At 35.0% G+C, this 24,322-nt stretch overlaps 1 protein-coding gene and 1 non-coding gene across 7 annotated transcripts; one reads left to right on the top strand and one right to left on the bottom strand.

The window, feature by feature from the left end:
• Positions 1-738: 738 nt before the first annotated feature.
• Bma-let-526 (ARID/BRIGHT DNA binding domain containing protein) lies at positions 739-24,081 on the top strand (the record flags this gene model as incomplete). 6 transcript variants are annotated; one of them, XM_043079904.1, is made up of 32 exons in its annotated part: positions 739-813; positions 1,250-1,301; positions 1,448-1,593; positions 7,613-7,847; positions 8,105-8,167; positions 8,275-8,406; positions 8,489-8,646; positions 8,883-9,062; positions 9,139-9,219; positions 9,404-9,493; positions 9,651-9,746; positions 9,892-10,120; positions 17,152-17,381; positions 17,549-17,680; positions 17,951-18,152; positions 18,327-18,538; positions 18,611-18,838; positions 19,055-19,129; positions 19,326-19,637; positions 19,710-19,907; positions 20,094-20,247; positions 20,413-20,499; positions 20,644-20,852; positions 20,997-21,122; positions 21,304-21,483; positions 21,633-21,803; positions 21,903-22,024; positions 22,210-22,356; positions 22,584-22,716; positions 22,872-23,048; positions 23,218-23,452; positions 23,816-24,081. In XM_043079904.1, the coding sequence occupies 32 exons, from the start codon at positions 739-741 to the stop codon at positions 24,079-24,081; spliced, it is 5,133 nt and encodes a 1,710-aa protein (XP_042935838.1). The 6 variants fall into 6 exon arrangements, with proteins under 6 accessions (XP_042935838.1, XP_042935839.1, XP_042935841.1 ...); XM_043079905.1 differs by having other exon boundaries at positions 1,442-1,593; positions 8,275-8,397; XM_043079907.1 differs by lacking the exons at positions 739-813; positions 1,250-1,301; positions 1,448-1,593 and having other exon boundaries at positions 7,772-7,847; positions 8,275-8,397.
• Positions 5,264-5,364, bottom strand: Bma-mir-5883.1. Its single transcript, XR_006228167.1, has one exon. It is a non-coding gene; the product is annotated as a pre-microRNA Bma-mir-5883.1 (primary transcript).
• Positions 24,082-24,322: the final 241 nt, after the last annotated feature.

The following is a 24,322-nucleotide window of genomic DNA, read 5'->3' as shown; positions in this document are numbered from 1 at the left end:
AGAGGAGAATTAGTGATGTTGTTCTGATGATTTTTGATAACATTTAGGCTATACAGAGAGGAAATCCTTAAAATTGTGCAATTGTTTTGGTTGAGGTTGGTTTCTTCTAAGCCAGGTATCTGCCCTTCTTTCAGTTTTTTTGTCCACTCCATCGATATAATTTCCGTAAATGTACATATACAGTATGTATTAATACTAAAGATTCACAACTCATCAGATTTTAGGCGCTGCGAATTAGACTTGCAAAAAAGGTTACGCAGCATCGACATTATTAATACTGTTTCATTACTAATATGATACAACTATTACTCTATCACCATCATTTCATTACAACTGGTTGATTTCTTAAACGTAACAACACTGGTATTCAAAACGGTTATTCGTTGTAAACCGGGTTCAACTATACAAGTGGATGAAACTGTCCGACGAATGTTACAATTTTTCTAACTAAAGGGTAAAATTTTATTCATTTTTTGAATTATTTATATAATCCTGAGCCTCTGTAGTAATTTAAAATCGACGTTTATGCTGTAATGTGTTATAGCATTTAGCATTCTATTAAAATAGATTAACTGTCTATCAGTAGACTGTTTTAGTGCACCTCCGTATTAGGTTGTTGATTTGGACTGCGTAGCTTAAAATTTCGCTTTTATGTTGAAGGATTTAGGTTTCTCTGTATACTTAACTTTTGCAACTTCTATATTGAGAACATAAATCAAAATCTCCACTGTTACAGAAATGGCTACAAATGCGACATCTCAAGGTCCTTGTGCTGCTGAAACACCCAAATCAAGCAGTGAAATGTCACCTCAGGTAAAGTGTTCTCGATCAGTTCTTGAATGGATGGAATTTAAATTTCAGTCGAGTGTTATGTGAACGAAAAGAGTTTTTGCATTAATGGTAGTGAGCTTTGAACATAGAGTATAAGAAAGAAGAAATTTTGTTTGAAAAATGAAAGAGTATTTTTGAAGAGAAATACAAAGCGCTTGTGCAGGTTTAATATCGGAATTTGGTATTAGGTGAAATGTTGGAAGTGAAAAGTCTAAGAAATGGAAAAACAGCTTAAATGATAGTATTGGCTATTTGCCCCTAAAAAATTTTTTGGAGTTTTCGCATTTTGAGATTGATACTGGTAACAAGGAAAGAATAAGAATCTGGAGTATGCTTGACTACTTTCACTTTGAAATTCGGCTTCAGATATTTCCTAATTGTTGATTTCTTGCTGGAATTATTCTGAATTGCTTTTCAGCAGCAACAACAACAACATCAAACGGCCACACCAACACTGAACAATTTACTCCGTAAGGTTTAAGGGTGATAGATTGATCTCAATTTAGAAATTGAAAGAGATGAAGTTTGGAAATTTATTCATTTATGTTAGCAAATTATGGATTAAAATCTTCATAAACCACGATAAAAGCTACTTTAAATATTTGTACAGCTTCAGGAACAGAAGGTGCTGTTACGCCTGGGACACCCGTGTACAATATGATACCGCAAGGCCCACAGCCTCAGAATGTGCAGCAGCAAATGCAAATACCACCACATATTCAACATATGCTGGTTCCACCGCAACCTAACTTTTCATCTTCGGTTTGTTTTTAATAGTTTTAAACTATTTCTTCAATGTTTATGCTTCACTTTATGGAAAGCGTAAAAAGTCTGAAATTTTCAATACTGTGAAGAATAGTTTTTACAGCTTATAAACAATGAGTTTGCATAACATGCGTGCATATATGTTTTCTTTTTATTTATTTATTCGTTTGTTTACATGTATTTTTTATCCATTTCATTTATTTATATGTTTATTTACACGATGTGAGAGGTAGATCGAAATTCTATTTCGGACTTGTACTATTAAAACAATATTTTTGGAATTCATATGGCGAAAAAGTAGTGGTTCGGAGAGCTGATTCTCGATTTATTCGTTTCTGTGTATTTTAACCTGTTAGAAAAAACTTGTACTGGACTGTTTAACTAATCCTGATATACTTATATAGATGGTCGAAGGAGAGATGAGTTTTTGCTTTGATGTCAGTTAAAAAAAAAAAAAAAATTTTATAGTTGTTGCAAGTAATATCTACAACTTTTTAATTTATCGCCATTTTCCTTCATACTCGTCATACTTAATGCAATTTGGGAATGAAAGAATGAATGGATATGCTACTGCGTTAAAAATAGATTCATCTATATTAACAAAAAAAGAGTTTAGTATTGTGATAGTTTATTATTTAGAATGGACACCTAACGTAATTACAAAATATTTCTAATTTCTCATTACAAAATATTTCTAAGTGTTAGAAACATTTTATCCAAATATTAGTGACTACGGGTAATCTTGGCAAAAATTGTTTTACTGAAGAAAATGCCGATCTACTTCGTGCATGTGCAATAGTAAAAGTACTTGTAGGAAGTGCTTAACGCGGCGAGCACGCGTATGTAATAACATCTGACGAGCTTTAGTAACGTTTTTAACAATCCTTTTCAGTTTAACATCGAGCAGAATGAAGTAATTGGAAAATTCCAGTAGATTTTTTTAAGTAAAAATTTTGAATATTTTATGATAGGAAATGTTAAACTTCCTGTAATTTGATTTTGCGGATGACTTTTGATCTTTTTTGCATTGTAAGCCTGTGGGTTGATTGCCTGATGACGTGCAATTGTTTTTCTAATTTGCTTGTTAAAATGGGAAGAACTCATATCTTTTGGATGAATGAAATGATTAATGGAGATACTCGATATCATATGTTATAACTTCAATTATCCTTTATATTCATCTACATATATATACACACACACACACGCATATTAACATTATGATTAGTTCATTCATGGTTAATGGATTTGATTGAATTAAAAGAATGAACTCGCATTATATTGCTATTATTAGGGCCAGTATATGAGTTACTTTTTGTGCACTGCCATCATCATCGTTGATGTCTGATGCTTTTTCATCACTAATAGTTTTCTTGCTTAAATCTTGAGTACTTATTGGAAATATAGCAGTAACTGAGTTTGTGTTTCATGAGTCTTTATTCTTTGAAGTTTTCTTTCGTGATTCCTTTTTTGCTTCTAGAGAGCTTTCTTATGATTAGTTTTCTCTATTTTCCCCATTCATTATGTACCGATTTTTAGTGTGTAATGAAATATGTGTATTAACAGTAAGTTGGTAGCAAATTATCTTCCCTGTTTCTTTGACTGTGCATATTAAGCAAAATTTTGTTTTGATTTATGTTAGTATCACAAAATGGATGGAGATTGCTGTGCAGTTCACATGTGTACTGAGAGTGGTGGGAATTTCGGTAGCCGTGTGAAAATAAAAGAGATATCACCTTGAAAACAAATTGCAATACACATCGGTCGTTTCCGCTCTGTCCGATATATGCGGAGACGAGTTCGATTACATCATATGCAGTGCTCTTCATTATATCTCGAATCCTCCTGTAATTCCTTTTTATTGCTCTTTTCTAATATGTTCTTGTGCACTCGTGCATAGTCTAAGTGGTTTAGCATTTATGCGCTTCGCTTTTTTGTGGTAGAGTATTCATGATATTTGAGCTGCAAATATTCTGTAGTAGGAAAAGAAATATTGCCTACAATGATTTCTAATAGAAAGACAACAGAATAACAGCTGATAAAATAGTAAAGGCAAAATAGGAGGAGGATTAAATTATTGTTGTATTGTTAGATTAAGTGTAGTAGATACTTTGTTGTTACTGAATTCAAAACTGTTGAAATATTTCACTTTGAAATTGTTCCATTTTATATCATCACTAAGGCATTTATGTATTTTTAGGCATTTAATAGAATTAGCAGTAATATGTCACTAAGGTATGCGTAAGTGAATTGTGCGTAATTTTGTACTCGCAATGGAGTAGTGGAACTGGGCGGACTTGTCCGATAAACACACTAGATTTGACATGGTGCAAGTGTTTTTGTGAGATATAAAGAGTAAAACGTATATTAGATGCTGAGTATTCTAATTATGTGCGCTATAAATTGCTAAGCAGATCAAAGAAAATTAACAGGAGAAGGAGAAGTAGTGGTGTTACGAATTTGAATTTTTGTAAAATCGAAGAAAATAATAGGAAGAGGAACAGGGATTTTCAACGGATATGATGATGGTTCACTGCTTTGCCTTCTTGATCACTAACCAAAAGTTTCTCTTGTAAAGGACAAAAATTAGCCTTAATTGCTTTCCTCCTTTCTTCTATTCTTGATTGATGTTTCATACGTCAGTCGCAGCTGGGAACTGAATTTTCTGAAATTGACGGATTACGGTAGTAGGGAAGTGAGGAAGAGGGAGAAGCAGCTCAGTCCTAAGCATTTCAATCTCTTAGCAGAGGAAGACAAGCCTGATTTTCGTCCTCCCAAAATCATATTTTCTCCTCATTCTCTTCACTTGTTTATAAGTAAAAGTACATCTTTTCCTTTGTTAGCTGTATAGCCTTTCGAATTTTTCATTTTCCCAGCGGCAACTTTTTTTACTAAGAACTGCTTTCGTTTTTCTGTCACTCATACATACATTGTTGATGTGTAGCTTGGGGAGAGGGGGAAGTTTAATGTTAAATTTCTTATTTAGAGAAAAGATTCGAACAATACTACTGTGGCTGTGCATAGATAGATAGCTGTGTGAAGATGAAGGGAGAGGGGAAGAGAGGGAAAGAAGGGATGAAGTTCAGGATACCGTCACCATTGTCATTCAATGAGAGGAGAAGTGATCGAGGCCAGGCCATTGCCATTTCTCTGTTTCACTTCACTTCAAACTCGTTATTTCTGAAAGGACGACGATATGTTATATCTGCGTGCTCCCTTCCCTTCCCTTCCCTCTGTGGTGTATCTCATGATACTGCTGGGTGAGTGTGTATATATTCGTTAGTTCGGTGGCATTTCAGCGAGTCGTTCTGTGCGGTGCAGGAGCAGCAGTGCAGAGAGAATTTCGTTCATAGTCAACTTCTTTTTGCGAGATAAATGGCTCCTCGGTACATTCCCTTCGATTCCCCGATTATCGTTCTGTAGTCAACCAACAGCAGCACTAGTAGTAGTAGTAGCAACAGCAGTAGCAGCAGCAGTAACAGCAACAGCAACAGCAATCCACTAGTTCCGCAGGCACCCATCCCTTGGGGGGCCATCCATCGTGAATATGGCCCTTCTATCGCTGCTCCATCCAACCACCACCATCTCCTCCTCATCGTTGGTCGTCGTCGTTGTGTACATGCCTTTCTGCAACACACACACACACACACATATATACACATCCAGTATCGACATACCACACTACTCACACCATTCCACCGAGACATACATGAAATGAGCGAGGGACGCGATATGGAGGGGACCGAGTCGAATAAATTCTGCGTGAGGTTGGTCTGTCATTGAAATGAACCGCACGCCACTGACAGCAGTGTAGCACACTTGGCTCTTTATTGGGACATCACGACAGTGTTATGCTGCTTTTCTTTACTGTCCCTTCCAATAAAATGCTATCTTAAAATCATTAAAAATATACATCCACAACAGTACAGATAAATGATAATACTGATATAAAATCCATACTTACATACACACACTGATCATTTATCGAGTAATGACCAAGACGTTATAATATACACAAGCGCCAAAGGAAGCGCAAATGTGCATTCACTTACCAACATTTCTCATAGTACCGGTTATAAACTTATCAGAATATATGAAACATGACTGACTGGACAACAATTCTAAAGATGACAATAAACAAAGTAAACTATACAAAGGGGATACTATTAGTTACGATTCTTCTTTCAGTTGTTGTTTTAGGATTGTGTGTCATACAGTCTTCCTCAAACAAACAGAATCTTTTTTGAAGTTGTGAAAATGATACCATTTAATGACAAGTACACATGGTAAAGCATTGAGATTTAGTGAGGAATTTATCGTAATGTCGTGTGCTTCATGGGGGCGTGTTAGGAGAGGGAGAGAGAGGGTAACTGTAAAGGACTAATAGCAGTAGTGATAGCTTATCAATTTCATTTATTATTATTATTATTAATGATCTTTAAAGTGTTATTTTGTTGTCTTTGCCTTAAAAGAGAAAACGGGACAGTTATTAGTAAAATTCAAGGTTTGAATAATATCTATTTGTTACGAACATAATATGAACATTATCGCTAATATATGAATACTATATTCATATATTAATTGAATCGACAAAATCATGGAGTTAGAGCTCGTGAGTTTCAGCTTCTCCTTTCTAATAATTTCAAAAAAATCCCTCGATATTTCATTATTATTCAAATAAATACCTCTCTTGATGTTGATGTTTAGTATGTTTTGCATTATGTAAGAGTTAATAGAATTAGATAGCTCTCTACTTACATTTTCGTGATGAACATGAATAATTGGAATAATGGCAATTTTTATTGTGTAATCAAAAAAATGCAGTCAATATATAGTGAAGGTCAAGCATAGAGTTACATTTGAAAAGATTACATTTTGAATGTCGTGATGAAATGAATGATTTTTGTTAATAGAATGCGGTGAAGTGGAGAAAAAAACGGTAGTGTTTGATACTACTTTGAATTTTTATTTCAACATGCCTTGATTCCTCTTGTTGCATACATATTCCTTCTAAAGAAATTCGAAATAGGCCGTAACCAATGCATTGAAAATATCAAAGGAAGTAGAAGTAGTAGTAGATGTAAGCTATGGAACATTGTAAAGTTGTGTACACGAAATGAAATAGCATGATGTAGAATAGTTTTCTAGCTGCGGCTTCATTTTGAAAACGAGGAATTTATTGCTTGTTGGGGAATTCCCCATGCACTTTTGTTTAGTTGTTTAAGAAAAAAAAAAAAAAAAAAGAGAGAAGGTTTGAAGTCGGAAACACGTGGTCATATAAAGTGTATATGATGCGGTGTGGGGATAGGGGATGGTTTTGGGTCGTTGATGTTCTTAGGGAGATGGGAATAATTTGTATGTATGATATGACGATCATCAAATGGTTGCAGGGTGGGGAAGATGGATAAGAAGCCATAAGGAAGGGGTGCGAAGAAAGTATATGTTCATAAATAATTGCACACCCGTAAGACTAGTGGCTTAGGTATTGCCGAAATGCAAAACCTAGTGACGTCGCTATCAAACATTCATTTCAATAAAGAACAGTTATTGAAGAGATGGGCAGAGTGGAGGATGTGTTTGTTTTTTTTCCTCTTCTTTTTTTTCTCTTTTTTATACTGATTATAGATTTATACTTTTTCCTGCTTACGAATTTATTATTGGTGAGCCAGAAGACTTGCATAATTACGGAGTGGATTTGAGGTCTATTTCTGAATTTGAGTTAAAGTTTTCCCCTTTGTTTTAACTTTTGCTTTTTTTATCTTATTTTTTTTTTTATCTTATTAGAAATCGACTCCCCATTAATGTCCTCAGTGAATTGCAATGATTTAAAAAACGTAACCGACAAGTTAGAGAGGACCACTTTGGAACATTGCTTAGTCCATCTTTGTCTTATTTATTTGAATACGATTATGCAGTCATAATCAAAGATCTCGTATAAAATTCATTTTTTGTGTTTGGGTTAGGCCTGTTTCGGACAACTGAAGAAGTGAAGAAACAATTCCAAAGTTTTTTTCAGCAACCGTCATCACTTGCGAACGGTAGCTATAGTAGTCCAGGTTCGGTCGCTCTTCAAAAGGGAAATGTGAAGGGGAAGACCGGAAGACCGGATTCGCGTGATGTTGTGTTTTCACCGGCTGCTGGTCAAAGCGGACCACCACCACAAATACCACTGCATATGCAGAATTCGCCAGTTGGTACTGCATTACCCGGCTCTATCCGAATGGAAGTACCATCATCTAGTTCAACACTGGGTAGCTGCTTGATTTTGCTTAAGCTATCTTTACTTCATTAATTTTAGTGGACAGTTTTTTGAAGCAAATTAATGAAAATTTTCAAAGCAAGTTAATGAACATATAATGGGATTAGGCGACCTCTGTAGAAAATGTTTGATCATTTGAAATCAAACGAATCAAACATTGATAAGCCAGAAAAACTATTCGCTACTCTTGCCATTTGTAAGCAGAAACCTTGCTTTCTATGATATTTATATACAAACTTTTTGTCTCAGGGCCTCAACAAATGCAGCAACAGGTGCCTAATCAACAGAGTATGGGTCAGGTGCCACCTTCCGGTTAGTTCTTTTATTTTAAATTTTTTTAAAAGAAGTTATATATGTATAACACTTCATTTTTTCTAAATTCAAGATATAAGAAAATTAAAACTTTGCTCTTCTTACAGCATATTCGCCTGCTGTGTACCCATCTTATTGGCCGCCACAGCAAATGCGCTACATGCAACCAGGAAATGTTCATCCAGGCCATTATTATCCAGTACAAAATCAAGGTCCCATGCCACCATCAGGTAATTTAGGTTCGTAGTTCTATGTGATATCTCTTGCCTTTAGCAATTAATGATTGAAATATTACAAGTTATGTTGCAAAATATTTTCCAGCCTTTACTGGATATGGCATGCCACAGGGAGCACGTCAAATGATACCAGCAAATTCAGCTAAAATGCAGCAGTCATCACAAATGGAAATTCCACGCATGCCAAATGGGCCGGTACCATCTGATTGGCAGTCCAGAATGAATATTTCAAAATCTCTTCCGGTAAATGGTTAACGAAAGTTTGCTCATCATAACAGAAATGTCATTGGATTTGCTATGTTTATTCATATCCAGTACAAAATCAAGGTCTCATGCCGTGATAATTGCAATCTTTTTCATTCCAGAAACTGTCTGTCTGTGATAACTTAAGATTATAGTAAACCCTTCAATTATTACATAATAGATAATACAAAACTGGACCATTAAATATGGATTATTCTGTATTTTTTGCATTATAGGAAGCAGTACAGCAGACTGTTTCTGGACAGCAGGCATTGACCCCGTCTTCTGGAATGCCAGCACCTAGTCCAGGTGGCGCGTCTTCAGCCGCGGATGAATCTTTAGAGGATTCTAAATCTTTACCTGGTGCTTCGCCGAATCCATGGCCTCATACACCGTCACAGATGAGCCAAGGACATGTAAGCGTTTGTTTTGGGATCTTGAAAGATTTAACTTGAACAAGCTTTGCTGAAAGACTACACTTTTTCGTTGCAGAGAACCCCGGTGCCTGCAAACCGACCAAATACACCCACAGTGAATAAGCGGCAAGATTCAACGTCGATTATTGATAGATTAGTAAGTTTGTTTTCTTGGATATTGAGTGTAAAAAATGATTTTTACTCTCAAAATTTGGATTACTAGAACTTAATACTGTACGAGGTCGAAAAATCAATCTACAGAATGGAATGTTGAAAAACTACTTCAGAATTTTGAAGACATAATTTTCTTTTTATTTTCTGAGAATATCTTAATATTTTAGGTGGGGCCTGTAACTGCAATGAACCCGCAACATATAATGCCTGAAAGGAGAGCTTTCTTCGAGAAATTAGTCCAATTCTGTGAACAACAAGTACAAATTTATCTGCTTGATAAGAAAATTGCAACAGAAGACTGTCGTTATTCAGTCTAATCTCACAGAGCGTTATTTAACCGTAAACACTGTGCTAAATTATTTCTCTTTCACTGTTTTCGGGAAATTATTACCCGTTAATTTTTTCTATGTTCAGGGCGAACCAATCACGCAGGTTCCACAGGTTTCAAAACAAACGGTTGATTTGCATCGTCTTTATTTAGCTGTAATGAAACGTGGTGGTTTTGAACAGGTACTGACTATGTGTCATCTTTGAATATGTCATTTGTAAATTCTTGGCTTAATGGTTCTATATGACTTACTAGTAACTTTCTTAACATTCTGAAAAGTCTTGCTGGATTTTCTGCATTCAAGTTGAATTTTGGTTATTATTATAGGTAACACGTGATAAGACATGGAAACAGGTTTGTACAGAAGCAAATTCGGAGATGTCCGAGTCGTCTGCAGCTGGCTACCAGTTGAGGCGGCATTACCAAAAATATTTGCTAGGATTGGAATGTTTGGAAACGGGCAAGAATGCTAGTGAGGTAGTTGCATTTGCAGAACGGCTGAAAAAACGTCGAAAAGACAACAAGGACCATAATGCGCAGCAATATCCAGGGCCTGGTATGCTTAAATTGGTCTTTAGTATATATATATTATAATGAAAGGTGTGTGGAGTTAGTGGTGATGATAGTTTCCGTGTTTGTGCTGATTTCAGAGTTTTAGACGAAGTTCACAAATATGGGAAATGATTTTCTCACTAATAAGTAGAAAGAAATTGGGAGATTGAAAATTTTAGAAATTGAAGGAAAAAATGATTTATTTAGAAATTGGAGAAAAAATGTGAAAATAAGGCATTTTTGTACTTTTGTTAAAACTCTGTTTTATGAATACCACTTTTCTCAGTTTAGGAAAATACTTTTTAATGTGGTAAGAGCATTAATGTCTGCTATTACGCCTTAAAAGTTTGAAGTTAGTCCCGGCTTTTAGTTCATTTGGTCGCAAGAAATGAACGTTGTTAGTGCTAAAAACTTTATTGGTCACATATCGTATATTTCTTTTCATTACTTATAATTTTATTAGTTCATACACTCATAAAAAATGAGAGGATAAGATTGGCTAAAAGATGATAAGCTTCTATTTCGTTCTGATAAGAAGTGAAATGAACTGTCTTATTTTGGAATTTTATCTTTGTACTTTTTTCATTGAATGATATTATTTCTTTTGTCCTGCTTTGCACTACTGAAAAATAAGTTTGAAGAAGAATTTTATCTTGTTTCTTTTTTTCCTTCCCGGCATTTTTTGATAGACAAAGATTGAAGGAAGGTATTATAGATTAGTCATGCATAGCACTTTCTTCTTCCCCTTCTCATTGCTCTCTGTTTTCTTTTATTTCATCTGCTCTTTCGGCAGCATTCCGTATTTGTGACGTCATCAAGATTTCGTTTGCTTTGGCTTGTTGCCACTAGCCTATGTGTTTCGCGAAACCATTATTCCCATAATAAATTTACGACATTTTCTTTTATTCAAGAGGCTTTTTTACATGTGATAGAAACGTTCATTGAAAAGAAGAATTGGTGGTAGTTAACTTTTAACTTTTTCACAATTTTTTCTAACGACTTATGAAATTTATTTCTTCACATTTAAATATTTCCAGTTAAGTGGATGTTTGATGTCGACGACATAGGCTTACGCAGACTTAGACTTTTAATACTTTATTGTATCTTGATTCAGAAATTTTCGTTATCCTCGTTTTGTGTCATTCATATCCTTTCGTTTCTTTTTTACTATGTTTCTTCGTCATTTATTTTTTTGTTTCTATATTATCTGGGAATCCTTTGATTGTGTTACCAGTTATTTGTTGGTCATCATACTTTTTGCACTTGAATTAAGTCCCTTACTGTTCTGCAAATTTATCAGAATGAAGTGCAGAAAGATATTTTTAAACCTTCCACTGCCTTCACCTTATTACGAATGAGTTTTAATTGGTTAAGTCAGTGTCCAAAATTAAAGACTTTGTGGTCGGACATTTTGTGTTCAGTTAGTAGGAATTTGGCATGATATCGTCGCTAACATTTCGTTATATGTCTTGATTAGAATTGGTTGTAATTTAGTTTGTTATATACGAAAGTGATTACCTGATGTTATTCATAACAAGTATTAAATTGTATCGGTAGTACCGCTTTTTTTTCTAATGATTTTTTAATGGATACATTGGTATGGGTTTGTGTAGTATGGAAGCTGGGTGAAATCTAACTGGTTAGAATTTATGCTCATCGCATAATGAAAGAGTTAAGTACTGTTGTCAACTAAGTTTTTTCTTCTTAGTGTGAGCATGGTTGAGCTCTCATTTGGTGAACTGTTCCAGTATAGACGATTAAGATTACGATCAGTCGGTAAATTGAAGGTGTGCGAGATTGGCGAAGCAAGCCAGCCATTGGTAGCAATGCTTTATACGCAAAGCTTTTTTGTCCGAAATTCGAACAACAGCGGCTTCCGATTTTTTGTTTGCAAGTTTTTTTACTTTAATACTTAGTTTTAAGGCATTTTGAAAGTATTGGTCGACTTTTTTGTATTGGTCTCTCTGGAAGTAGCAAAATTTGGATAGTTTACTTGAAGGAATTTACATCGGCCACTGTTTTTAATGTAGTGTTATTTTATGTGATATCCAGCTGTAGTGGGATATTTGTTTGGACAGGCATAATATTGTAATGGAAGTTATTAATTCATTATGTTGAAGGGATAAAAGCTGTGATTCCACTAAATCTGTTGTTTGCTGAACTTTTTTATGAGTTATTTTTTTCAGAGGGATAGGTTCCTCTTGATGGTTATTGCTATGTTTTTCTTGGATTACAAACAAAATTTGAATAAACGGAGTTGCAGATAGTAAACATGGGTAGAGTGTTTGCTCAGTTTCCAGACTTCGTTTTCATTCTTCCCTGTATTTCATGCAAAAATGAGCTTAAGGTGGCATTTGAGAAGGTAAAAAAGGTAAATAAGCACACTGCTTTTGTAAAAGGGATAGAAGGAGAAAGAAGGGGACAAAAATGCAGTAGAGCTAGGTGCTGTTTCAATTTGATGTGAAGGCAGTTATTTTTTTATTTGTTTGATATTGGTACATACTCTTATACAAATGTGTGTTTTTTTTGCTAATGATTTAATATTTATTGTTCATGCTCGTGAGAATTATGCTAAAGGGAAAATAGGCTGTAGCGCCTCTTTTTCAAGTTCAAAATGAGTCATAAAGAAGCGTAAGTAATCAAAAGTATTGATACAATTTGCGATCTAGGAATGATCTAGGATCTAGGAATGATAGGAATGATCTGATGTATAGTGAAGTCATAATTCAATTTGAAGATAAGAAAAATAACAATGGACATTAAAAGATATTAAGAATTGCTCGACTGAGAATAAGCTATGAAAATTTACATTCAGCAGGAATTCTAAAGATATAAGTAAAGTTAACGACATGAAATCGCATCAAGCTTTCATGAATATTCTTCAAAATTTATAAACTCCATCCATTTAGTCAATCGGACTACACTTATGTATGACTATACAACATCTGGAACAAACTTAAAATTGTGAAGCAACTTTACATGAAAATGTGTAGCTACGTGCTTACGAACTAGCACTTTAAAAATTGGATGAAATGAGACAAGTTTTGCTTCATTGTCGTACTTATTCCTTCCTTTCGCTAACCGATTACCACTTTTTTGATCGTCTTGATGAGTTGTGTGCAAAATTCTACAATCAGCAATATGCAGAAAATTATTTCCCAGTAATATGTCCCAAAATACAGATTAAGTGTAAAAGTGAGTTCGGAATAAAACTGCTATCGTGAATCTTATTTGGTTAATAAAGAGACTATTTGGTAAATAATTGAAATAAGTTAAAGTTAACGATCTGAAATCACATAAATCTTTTACAAACATTCTTCAGAATGTGAGAACTTCATTCACTAAGATGCGATGGGGAGTAGTAACGAATATCTGAAGGAATATAAATAATTGCTCCATTCATTGAAGAGTGAGAAGAAAAGGCAGAGATTATATGCACCATGTTTAAATTGTTATCCTCTTTTATTGTTTTCGACGAGTCTTTATCTCGAAAAATCCCTATACTTTGAAATACAAAGTTTTTCTTGCCAAACAACAGCTCCATCTCTTTCCTTCTTACGAGCATTTTTTTCAGACTCTTGAACTCTTTTAGTATTGCTACTATTATTTAGCTATAGAAGAACTGTTCTTGAGGTGTTTCGGATGAAGGCCATCAATTTTAATAAGGCATTTAGATAATATGTGAAGCATTCTCCGGCTTATCATATCTTTTTCTGATCGGTACTGGAATTGTTCTACAAAGAAAATGTTGAAACTGCGAGGAGATAGTACAATGAAATCTTTAATGAATTTATTAATAGTGCTGAATTAAGTATCCATTTATGAGACAGTTGATGTTTTTATTTAATGTTGATATTGGTGCTCGTTTAAGTGTAGGTGCTTCTTTGTTTGCAAATACTGTGTTATTCATCTGCTATTACTTCCTTTTAGAGAGTTTTTTTATCTGGTAGCAAGGGATTATAAAAAGATGGTGATCGCTCAGAGGAATCAAAGGAATTGAGTAGGGACTTTTATACCATATATTACCATCAAAATATTGCACTATGAAAATTTTGAGATGTGAATTCATCATTCCACTCCTTTTTGTATTTGTTTCATGCAGTCATTTTTCTTTTTACAACTGTTACGTTAAGAAAGCTAAAAAAACTAAGAAATAATTTGTTATCCAACATACTTTCAACTTCTTGCATCTATATATTTTACTATTTGATCATCATGCTACTCGCAAAATGCATATCCTTAGCATTAACCGAATCTGTGAATGATAATTGTTGTCGTCTTCATCATCGTTTTTTTTTTTTTTTCAAATCATAATGACTAGAGGTATCCATATCAGTCTTTTAAAGTATCACCAACAGACAACTAAAATCATTAGATATAACTGGAGCAAGGCAGCGATTAAATGTGTAAAGGAAGGAGAGAGCACAGCAGTGATAGATAGAAACATGGGAGGGATGAAAGAAAATGATTTTAGTTACTTATCTAGCTGCACGAGCTGTATTAGAGTTATAGCCTAGGCTGCTAGACTGTTGTTTCTATTCTTTATTCTACTAGAATGTATTTGCTAACTCATGCTTGGCTAATTTTCTGTTCCAATTGGATAATGTTAATGCACTTCGGGCTTTAGCATAACTACCGAAAATATCTCAAAGTATAGTCATTGTTTTTTGAAATAGAACAGTTTGGATGGAAACAACAACAGATAATAGGAGCAAATTTGCAAATTACTCTGAACGATTAAAGTACTTTATCTGTCGAATCATTTGAACTGGTGAAAGGTCGTTGTTCCCGGTACCTTTCTCTACTTTAATATTTAGTTTATATTATAATTTTAATAACCATTTCTGATTGAAGGAAAGTATTTTTTTAATTTTCTCTGCTATTGTTGAAGTTATTTTGTATTAGCTGCATGAACTGTATGTGACTACTCATTTTTCGACAACACTTAGCAATGTGACAGTGTAGTTATTCGCCTGTTTCTCATGATTGCTGGAAAATTTTTCTGGAACACTGTCATCTTTATCAACGGATGTTTTTCTTGAATCAGAAAATGTATCTATGGCGAAAAAATAGCATGATCAACAACAAATTTGCAAGTCAGTGCCTTATTTCCAATGCCCAATTTTCTGCATTTATAATTTCCTGTCGATTAATGATTATTGCTGTTTTATGTTATGTTGCAGTAGAGTGTAGTATATGCATGTTCATATACTGTTAATAGTCTATACCATTTGTTGTCCATTATGAAACAGATAGCTCTTCTCTTACCTAATAAAAACTTTTCTTTTATTTGTATTGATAACGTTAGGAGAGCTTACATAGTTCTTGTTAACATTTGCCAGTATCTCATGCTCATCACCAATTGAACTTTTAACAAATCATTTTATTGCGTACATCAGAAATCTTTCTGCATCAATTTTTCCATCCAGAGTAAATCATAATCTCTGTCTCTCCCCATCATATCTTGATTGTTTTCAACATGGTTCAGTACTACTACTATTTCATTTCCTGTTTTTCCCTCTAGAATCTGTCAGCAATAGTGTATGTTTTCATTAGAATACTGTCAACCTATATATCTCATCTACTTGCTATAATCTTTATTCTTCCTCTTCGCAGAATTTGGCTTCTTATGATATCTGTGGTATGCAGTATCAATGCTGTAAGTCAATCATTGATGATAATGCAACACTGTACACATAACATGCATTGCATTGCTATCAACAGCAGTAATGCTGTGTACAGCTACAGGAGCAGCACAGAAATCAACAGGACCTATTATGTTCAAAAGATAGCAGCGTAGGTTGTACTTATCAGAAGCAAGGTGTACATATGTGGAGTTACCGGGCAAGATCATATCTGAGTAAGCTGGTTTTCTCTCTGTTTAAAAATTCATCGGAACAATATATATATATATATAATATAATATAATATAATATCTGCTACTTCAACCTCTCGATTATATTCTCTCGAAAGGCAGTTATATCTCTCTAAAAGTATTTTTGAGCTAGTTGTAAGAGAACTTCACAATGGATATGTGATGTGTACCGGTCTTCAGAAGTAGGCTTATCTATATTCTTTATTCCCATTTAAACTATTTGTTTGAATAGCGGCTCATACTGCTTGCTAATGAGTACATGTATCGTTATTATCTGTTTTTTTTTTCACCTGTTACAATATATTCGTTGACTTCTAATACTCTGATCTAGTAGCCGATCGTTATGTTGAAATAACAGATTGCTCATATGTTTTTCTTTCTGTTTTTTTAAGTCGTATTTTAATACGTAATAGGCGATGTAGCATTTAAGTTTTTTGTTTGAACTTTTTGAATGAATGGCAAAAGCAATTACAATGGAGTTGTTCCTTTTGTTTTTATTTTCCTTTATTTTAATTCAGCTGACTACATTCATCGTTTTTTTTTTTACCATTTCTTCACGTCATTCCTTTTTGTTTTGACGTCTTAAATTTATGTCACTGTCATTTGTAAAAGCACTGCTTTATCACTTTCCATTATTTCTGAGACGAATAATTGCTTGCTGCCTTATCTTGACTCAGAACAGTCCATTTAAACTTTGGTAATGTAATATGAGAAACCTAGCATAGCCTAACACATCCTTGGTATTTTTAAGGAATTGTAAAGTCCAGTTTAATTAAAATGGGGAAGAGTGAAGAGACTTTCTAACATCCGCTCGATTTACTGTACGGTGAATTTTGAATATGATTTTCTTCTTTCATTTTACACGAATTAGTCGATAAGAATATTCATATATTTGAACTTCACACTTGAAATCTTCGCGGTTTTTTCTTAAGTAAAAAGAATTTGTTTTCTGTTGCTTGCAACGGTAAGAGGCACTTGGTAATGGTTGAGAAAAATAGCATTTGCGGCAATAAATTATCATGTTGAAGAGAATATTTAAAAGAATATTTATGTTGGCCCTATGTAACTGTTTGTATCGTATAGCTTTTTTGAAATATAGTTTTACTTAATTTTTCGTTTTATCTAGTTTTTTGCTAGTATTAAATGCAAATGAACTTCAGGCCAGCCAGGTCCGGCAGGATATGGTCATTTGGGAGATCCGAATGCAGCTTACTTTTATGGCAGTGTGGATCCAACCATGCAAGGACGGCTGCAAGGCCCGGTTGGTTGGCAACCTCAAGGTTATCCACCTGGGCCTGCAGTCACCGGCCCACCTGGTGCTCCCATGTATCATCCTGGAATGCGACCTAGTGCTCCAATGCGACCTCCTTTGCCACCTCAAATGATACAGGTAAAGTTTAGTTTTTCAGCTTTCCTTACACGTTAAGCCTGTCAGTCTAAAAAGGTGTCATAGCGCTAAATCAATACTTAGTGATAGGGATGTGTCGATTAGTGATATCATTTTATAAGCGTCATTTCTTTCTGTATATTTAATAGGCTGACATAATTGTATTTCAGCAAGGTCCAGTAATAGATGAGCAACAGAGGTACGAAGAACAACAGCGGCAGCATTATTTTCACCAACAACAAGCAGCAGCATATGCTGTTCAGCAACAGTTACCGCGTACAACGACTCCGTCTACCTTACAAGTCAGAATTTTTACTTTTACAGACTCTAGAAAACACATTGGCAAAAGAAAACATTTTTGCTTAATTATTCTAACTGATGCTACCTATTACTGATGCTGGTTTATTTAAAATCTAGATTCAGATTATTAATTGTGCTTGTTTTAGTCGATGGTCCATCTTTTTGTATATTACTGATATGTAAGATTGAATTTAATAAAGGTTCCTCCATATATAAAGTAATTGGGCATTTTTGAAATGTTATTTAATAATGCCTTTTTATTTCGCATCCAGGTTGACAATCAGCAGGGTCAAGGTTCGCAAAGTCGAGCACCAAGTACAGGCCCACCACTGGCTTCGACTCCAGATAGTAATAGTAGGCAATCAACTGAAGATAATACGCCTTTGCGACCACCAAGTCATCCACAACAAATACCAAATGCGACGACCTCTTGTAATATCCCTCCATCTGTACCCTCACAACAGCAGTCTTCTGGTTAGTTATTTAAGAAACTGGTTGCTTTACTAATGTCTTAAAGTGGTTCTACAGAGAATTACTTTAGTAAAATGATTATAAATTCGAAAGCCACCATGATTAAGACTACTACTTCTTGATTACTGTAATTATATTGGCATCTTTAAATTTACATTGTTAAATTCACGTGTTTAGCAGTACCCTATTATGGACAACCTCACGCACCTCAAATGTATGGTGCAGCAAACTTGCGTCCAGGAGCGGGGCCTCCTGGAACACTGTCAATGAAAACCGGTAGTTATCATCAAACTTATCCACAGTCTCAACCCGGATATTCTGCTCACAATTATCAGGAAGGTTACCAAGCAATGCATCCTGGCGTAGCAACTCAAATGTACCAGCAGCAGGTCATTTTTTCGTTCGCTTATGTCTTTCCAATAACTTTTATATAGGTAAAATGAGTTTGAACTTTATTGCAGATGTGGAATTCCCAACAAATGCAGAGGTATTCAGGACCGCATGCAAATATACCCACTTCATCCTCCATGGGAAACGCCCAAATGGGTGCTGCAATGGTACCACGGGTTTCCGGAACTCTACCTCCTGAGATGCAACAGCACTATGCTGCAAGACGGCCTCCTTTTTGCTTGCAGACACCTGGACCAGCCATAGCTCCTGCTGTTCCAGGAACAACCAATCGATTAAGGGTTAGTTTCAGGTGTTGACATCAGTATGACAGTGTAATATCATTATGAGATGCTATCATTTACCTTGTAACTTGCATTGCATTAGCAACGTCGCAAGCTTTTACTGATGAAATAAGAGTGGTTAAATAAATGATACAAGCATGTTTAGGAATATCATGATTACAATTTTTTTTTTTTATCATGCAGTAGATTTTGTTAAATCGATAAAAATTCTAGTATTCGACTCCGTCATCTAATTCGACAACACATCAGCAGTTGCAGCCACAATATCCATCGCATTCCATGGTGCAGGTATTATTTTTTTGTTTTGTTGAGTCTTTCAAAATATGCAAATTTTGTCGTCCGCTTTGCAAAGATGAAATGTTAGGGTCGTATTTGTGGCGCGTTACGCATGTTCTCGTATTACTTTGAAAATAGGAAGTGATTTCTGTTACTGCATCGTTTTTTTGCGCTTATCATCAGAAGACAGTATTTCAATGTATTGCAGGGGGGTCGCGTAGTTGGTACATCGTCGAATCCCTTTCCGCATATAGGGCCATCGACATCAACAAATTTCACTGGAATGCATAGTACTACTGGATCATTGGGACAGTCGTCAGCGTCAGCTATAAATGTTGTTCCTAGTGGTATGCCTGCGTCTAATGCTAGTTCAGCTCCGGGTACTGTGGGTACAATCATACATCCTTCATTTGCCCAGTTCACTCAACCTCAGCCTATGCAATTTCCGGCAGGCAGTGTTGAAGCAACAACAATCAGTCAACGAAGGAGACGGAAATTGGTGATGAAAGATTTGATGCGAGTAAGTCAAAACTATTTACCATGTCTCTCAAGTTTTGGTTAAACAACAGTTGTATATTTCCCTATCTTGTAGGTGAGTACGAAACGTATAACGATGGCTTTACGCAGCGGTTTAGAAACGGAATCAACATGGGCACTGAATGCATTGAATGTTATGCTGTACGACGATTACGCTCCTCCTACGATGTTGAATCATACTCCTGGACTTTTGAACGTACTGGTCGAGCATTTCAGGGCATTGTTGTCTCTTCTTTATCCGAAAGTGTTTGAGGTTTTTATTTCTTCTCTCAAAAATATGGCTCAATTTATTTCTTGGTTGTTCTGTTCAAGTTAGCTAAAGAAAGTTTGAACAGTTTAATCTGCTTAGAATCTTGATTATGGTGTCGTCTGCCTCAATATATTTTTTATGAAGTTTATTGAAAATTTTGTATTATCCTCAAAATTAATATAAGTTTAGGTAGGCGCAGAATCGAAAGTACGAACAACGGATGATGAATATAGTGAGTTTTGGATACAGTCTTCAAAATTGGAACATACAGCAGCATCTTCATTGGTTGCTTCACGTAGCTTAAAAAATGAACCGACGAATTTCACAAAGGTGTCACGTACAGGTGAGTTTTACAGATGAGTTAAATGCTTAGACCAAATGTTTGTGGCAGACTAATGATGTTAAAAATATTTCGGTGGTAAAATTTCATGTTTAAAAAGAATCTTCAAAATTCGAAAAAATTTATAATGATGTTTTCGTTGCTTATAGCTCTGCGAAATCTTTTTAGGTCGAACAGTGCATATTGAGAAAAAGGAACTACCTGAACGTTTGAAACGAGCGAGACCAAGTGGATGGTCATGTGACATCGCGGATGGTAGTTATTTAACTGAAATTTTAGTAGGATTGAATAACAGGCGCTGTAACATTTCTAACTTTATATTGTATTTACGAGTTTCTTCATTTTCCAAATTGTGTGTGCACATATTCTAAACTCTCGATTATTATTTTCTATTTACAGAGACTCTTTCATTGAATTACCACGAGTCGCGAATGTTGAGTGGATTGGGAGGCGAAACATCTTCCTATCTAGCAGCTCGACTGATTACTGATATCGAATTCAGGAAACAGTTTAAAAAACCAAGGTTTTTTGTGAAAGAAATGAATGGAATATCGAAATTAATTGAAGCTGACATTGATGAAGTGGCATATTATAGCAAAATTGATAAGGTTGCTTGATATTCGTAAAATAATATTTTTTCATGATCTTCATCACTATATTCTTATGAAATTGAAGCAATGCGCATTCTATCTTGATGTCTAATTGTCATTAACACTCGTAATTTTACTATGTGTTGAATTTATTATTTGCAGTCAATGCGAATCATTCCGTCGGATTTGGAAAAATTTAGCGATGAAGATGAATACAAAAATGTAGTAGAGTTAAAAACTATACGACCAACGGCACTTTGCGTTCGTGATGAATCGCGATTACAGCTTGTAAGTTCGACTAAGAAGAAATTTCATTTAATACTTTGTCATTGAACGGGAACTGTGTACGTGTATGATTGCAAAATTGCCTTCCATTGCGAATGTTTGTTGTTATGAATCTATCTTTTCTACAGTTTCTGTAGCTATTTAAAATAATTTTTTTATATCTCAAAATTTTTTCCATATATAGGTGAGGCGTTGCTTGGCAGTTTCGAATGTTTTGCGTGGCTTGTCTTTTCTTCCTGGTAATGAAGGACCAATGGCTAAACATGCAGGACTTCTTTACATCATTGGGAGATTGTTACGACTTTATACAGACGAAAGAACGCTGAAATTACCAGGGTCACTTGCGAAGCAGTTGTCAAAGAATGTGAGTTCTGATTCCGTAAATCAGTTTTCTAATTTGACCTAATATTATACCACGTTAGAAAATCTTTGAATGCTTGAATGTTATTATAACATTACTTTTCGACTATAGACCATTATAATTTATGTCCTTATAACGTGTTTTGTTTTTAGGAGGAAATCCAACCTGTTCTAGCTGTTGGCATGCTTTCGGAAGCAAACCGTCGTTTGATGGAGCCCGGAGATTTACTAGAATCGGATGATGATAATGCTTTATTACTGTTTGAAACAGCTTGTCAGTTACGAGAAGATGCATTTGTTACGCTTGTGCATATTAGTGTTCAGGTGTGTTGTCTTTTAAACGACTGGTTACTGTAAGTTCGTTTAATAATAATGTTTGATAGCTTTTAATTTGACTTCTTTAACATACTTTGCATCTTCTAGCTGGATTTGATTGATTTTGAGTCAGATGTTGCTTGGCCATTATTTGATGCACTTATTCATTGGTGTGTAAGTAAGTGTGCTGAAGCGAAAGACCCGCTGATTTCAGCTGGTGTATCGCCAAGGTATGCTTTTTTTTTGCATGTGGTTACATGAAGTTACTATTATATTATTTTATGTGCAGAATGTTCTATTCACATGAATTTTGCATATATTGATTTACTATAACGGATTTTATAAGAAGTCTTTGCACTGATTGCTTTGATAGCGAAGCCAACATTATTCACTTTTCCAATGTATGGCTTTAAAGGAACTATGCTTTGGAAGCCTTGTGCAAGCTGTCAGTAATTGAACACAATGTTGATCTTCTGCTTTCTACGGGTCCATGGTCACGCTTAGAAAGTTTTATCAAAATGTTGGTGGGATTGCTTGCTTTGAATGAAGAAATACCAAGCAGGTTAGTGATTTGAGCTTTTTTATTCTTAAATTTGTTTATCGTGACGGCTCAGTTAAACACTGCATGTTTCCATATCAGTTCTGAAAATATACTCAATTAGGTCATTAGTATAAACCAGAAGGGAACATTCTATAAAATGAAGAGATATTTCATTGTCTTGTTATAATTCCTTTATTCACACAGGTTTTTATGTTGCGTTTTTACTGACTGCTGTTTTACATCTTCAGAGAATTTGCGATTGTTATACTTTGTGCACTGTGCACTATTTCCGAACCAACATGTTATGTTGTGGCGGCCGAATCCCCAGCTGTACATTATTTGGTGGCATTCCTTGAGATGGGCGATGCAAATATGCATCAGGTTTGCAGTGAGATTGTTTTATTGCGGGATTATTTTAAAGATACATAATATTTATCTATTAATTGAAACTTCCTTTTTTTTTTATAGGGTCGATACTTTGCATTTCTGACATTCTTGAAGCTAGAATCATTTTGAAATTGAAAGTGATGTTTCAGATAGCTCAGCAACATGGAATTCAGGCGCTTCGAGATAATCCGGAAATGATGGGTACTTCGGTCCCGATGTTAAGAAGGGCAGCTTCTATTCTCCAACAGCTCTGTAAAGTGCCAGCTTGCCGACAACATCTCATTCGTCATCAACAAAGGTTACTGCAGTTCACAATGTCACATCTGGTATGTTGTTAATCGGTTATTATTATTTCGTTTGTCGTGGTTTTTCTACCCTTATTTATTTTTAAAGATCTGGTTAGAATGCTTTTAATTATGATGATAGTTTGAACTGACTTTTTTATTTGCTGCAATATTTCTAGTAAATTCGCGAAAGTTTAATTTAATGCTGCAGATGGATTCACGAGTAGGACAGACCATCACGAATGTCCTGTACGCAATGCAGCACTTTTCGGATAAAGAGAGGGGGAGGATTGAGAAAGGCGATGAATCAGATGAAGAGGGATTCCAACGAAAAGAGAATAAATTAAGTGTAAGGACGAATGGTGATGTGAAATCTTTGAAAAATGAACTGGAATCAAGAGATTTCCCTGAAAATAACTCCATGAAACACAACGGTCTTCCGAAGGGTATTTTTTTAAGTTCTTACATTTTTTCTCCCTCCTTTCCCAATTTTTTAAATTCAGTCGAAGCGTAATATGTATTCCGGAATTCTCATCTATTTTTTATTCAGCATAATTTTTCTGTGGTGACAGTGTTCATGGGTACTTCCTCAAACCATTTCATTTGACCTATTACTTCATAAGATTGTCAGCGGTTTGGATTACAAAAACCACATAATTTTCTAAATTTGTTTAATAACATGTCTATGGTTTGGTTGCCTTATTTTCTTACTGCAGCTATGGTCTTCTAATAACCATTATTAAGTGACATGTCCTTTTAGAAAATGCAGTTTGGTATTTATTTTATTTTATTTTATTTTTTTTTTTTAGTGTTAGTGGAAAACGCTGATGGTCATGGAGATTATACGAAGCAAACGAAGGATGATGTATCGCCACGAGCAGCAAAAAAGCAGAAACTGGAAAATGGTCTTCTGACTTATTTACCAAGCAACAAGGGTAGTATTACCAGTACTTCAGCACCAAATTCTCTAAAACCTTTGGTAAATGGTGATGTGAAAGCTGCTGTAACATCTATCCAAGCTGTTTCCAGAAGTACGCCGGCAACACCAGCCGGTTCGGTACAAGCAGTTGCGTAAACTTTTTCCACTGACATTTCAGAGATTTCTCATCCCTTAATCCTACCGAAATGTAGCCTTCTGAGACAATGTGACATTATGTCATCATTTCTAGAAGCAGGAAAATGAGCTCAAGAAAGTATTCATTGTTGTTTTAACGGGTACTGCTTTTTATTGCTTTTTGAATTTCATGTTAGGTGTTCCTTATGTTCATTTGTAATTGTCTGACTTTCTAATTTAAATTGGGGCTGATGAGGGATTT

This window comes from Brugia malayi (genome assembly GCF_000002995.4).
Source record: "Brugia malayi strain FR3 genome assembly, contig: Bm_v4_Chr3_scaffold_001, whole genome shotgun sequence".
NCBI classification, from domain to species: Eukaryota; Metazoa; Nematoda; class Chromadorea; order Rhabditida; family Onchocercidae; genus Brugia; species Brugia malayi.
This window is presented reverse-complemented; position numbering and strand designations above follow the sequence as displayed.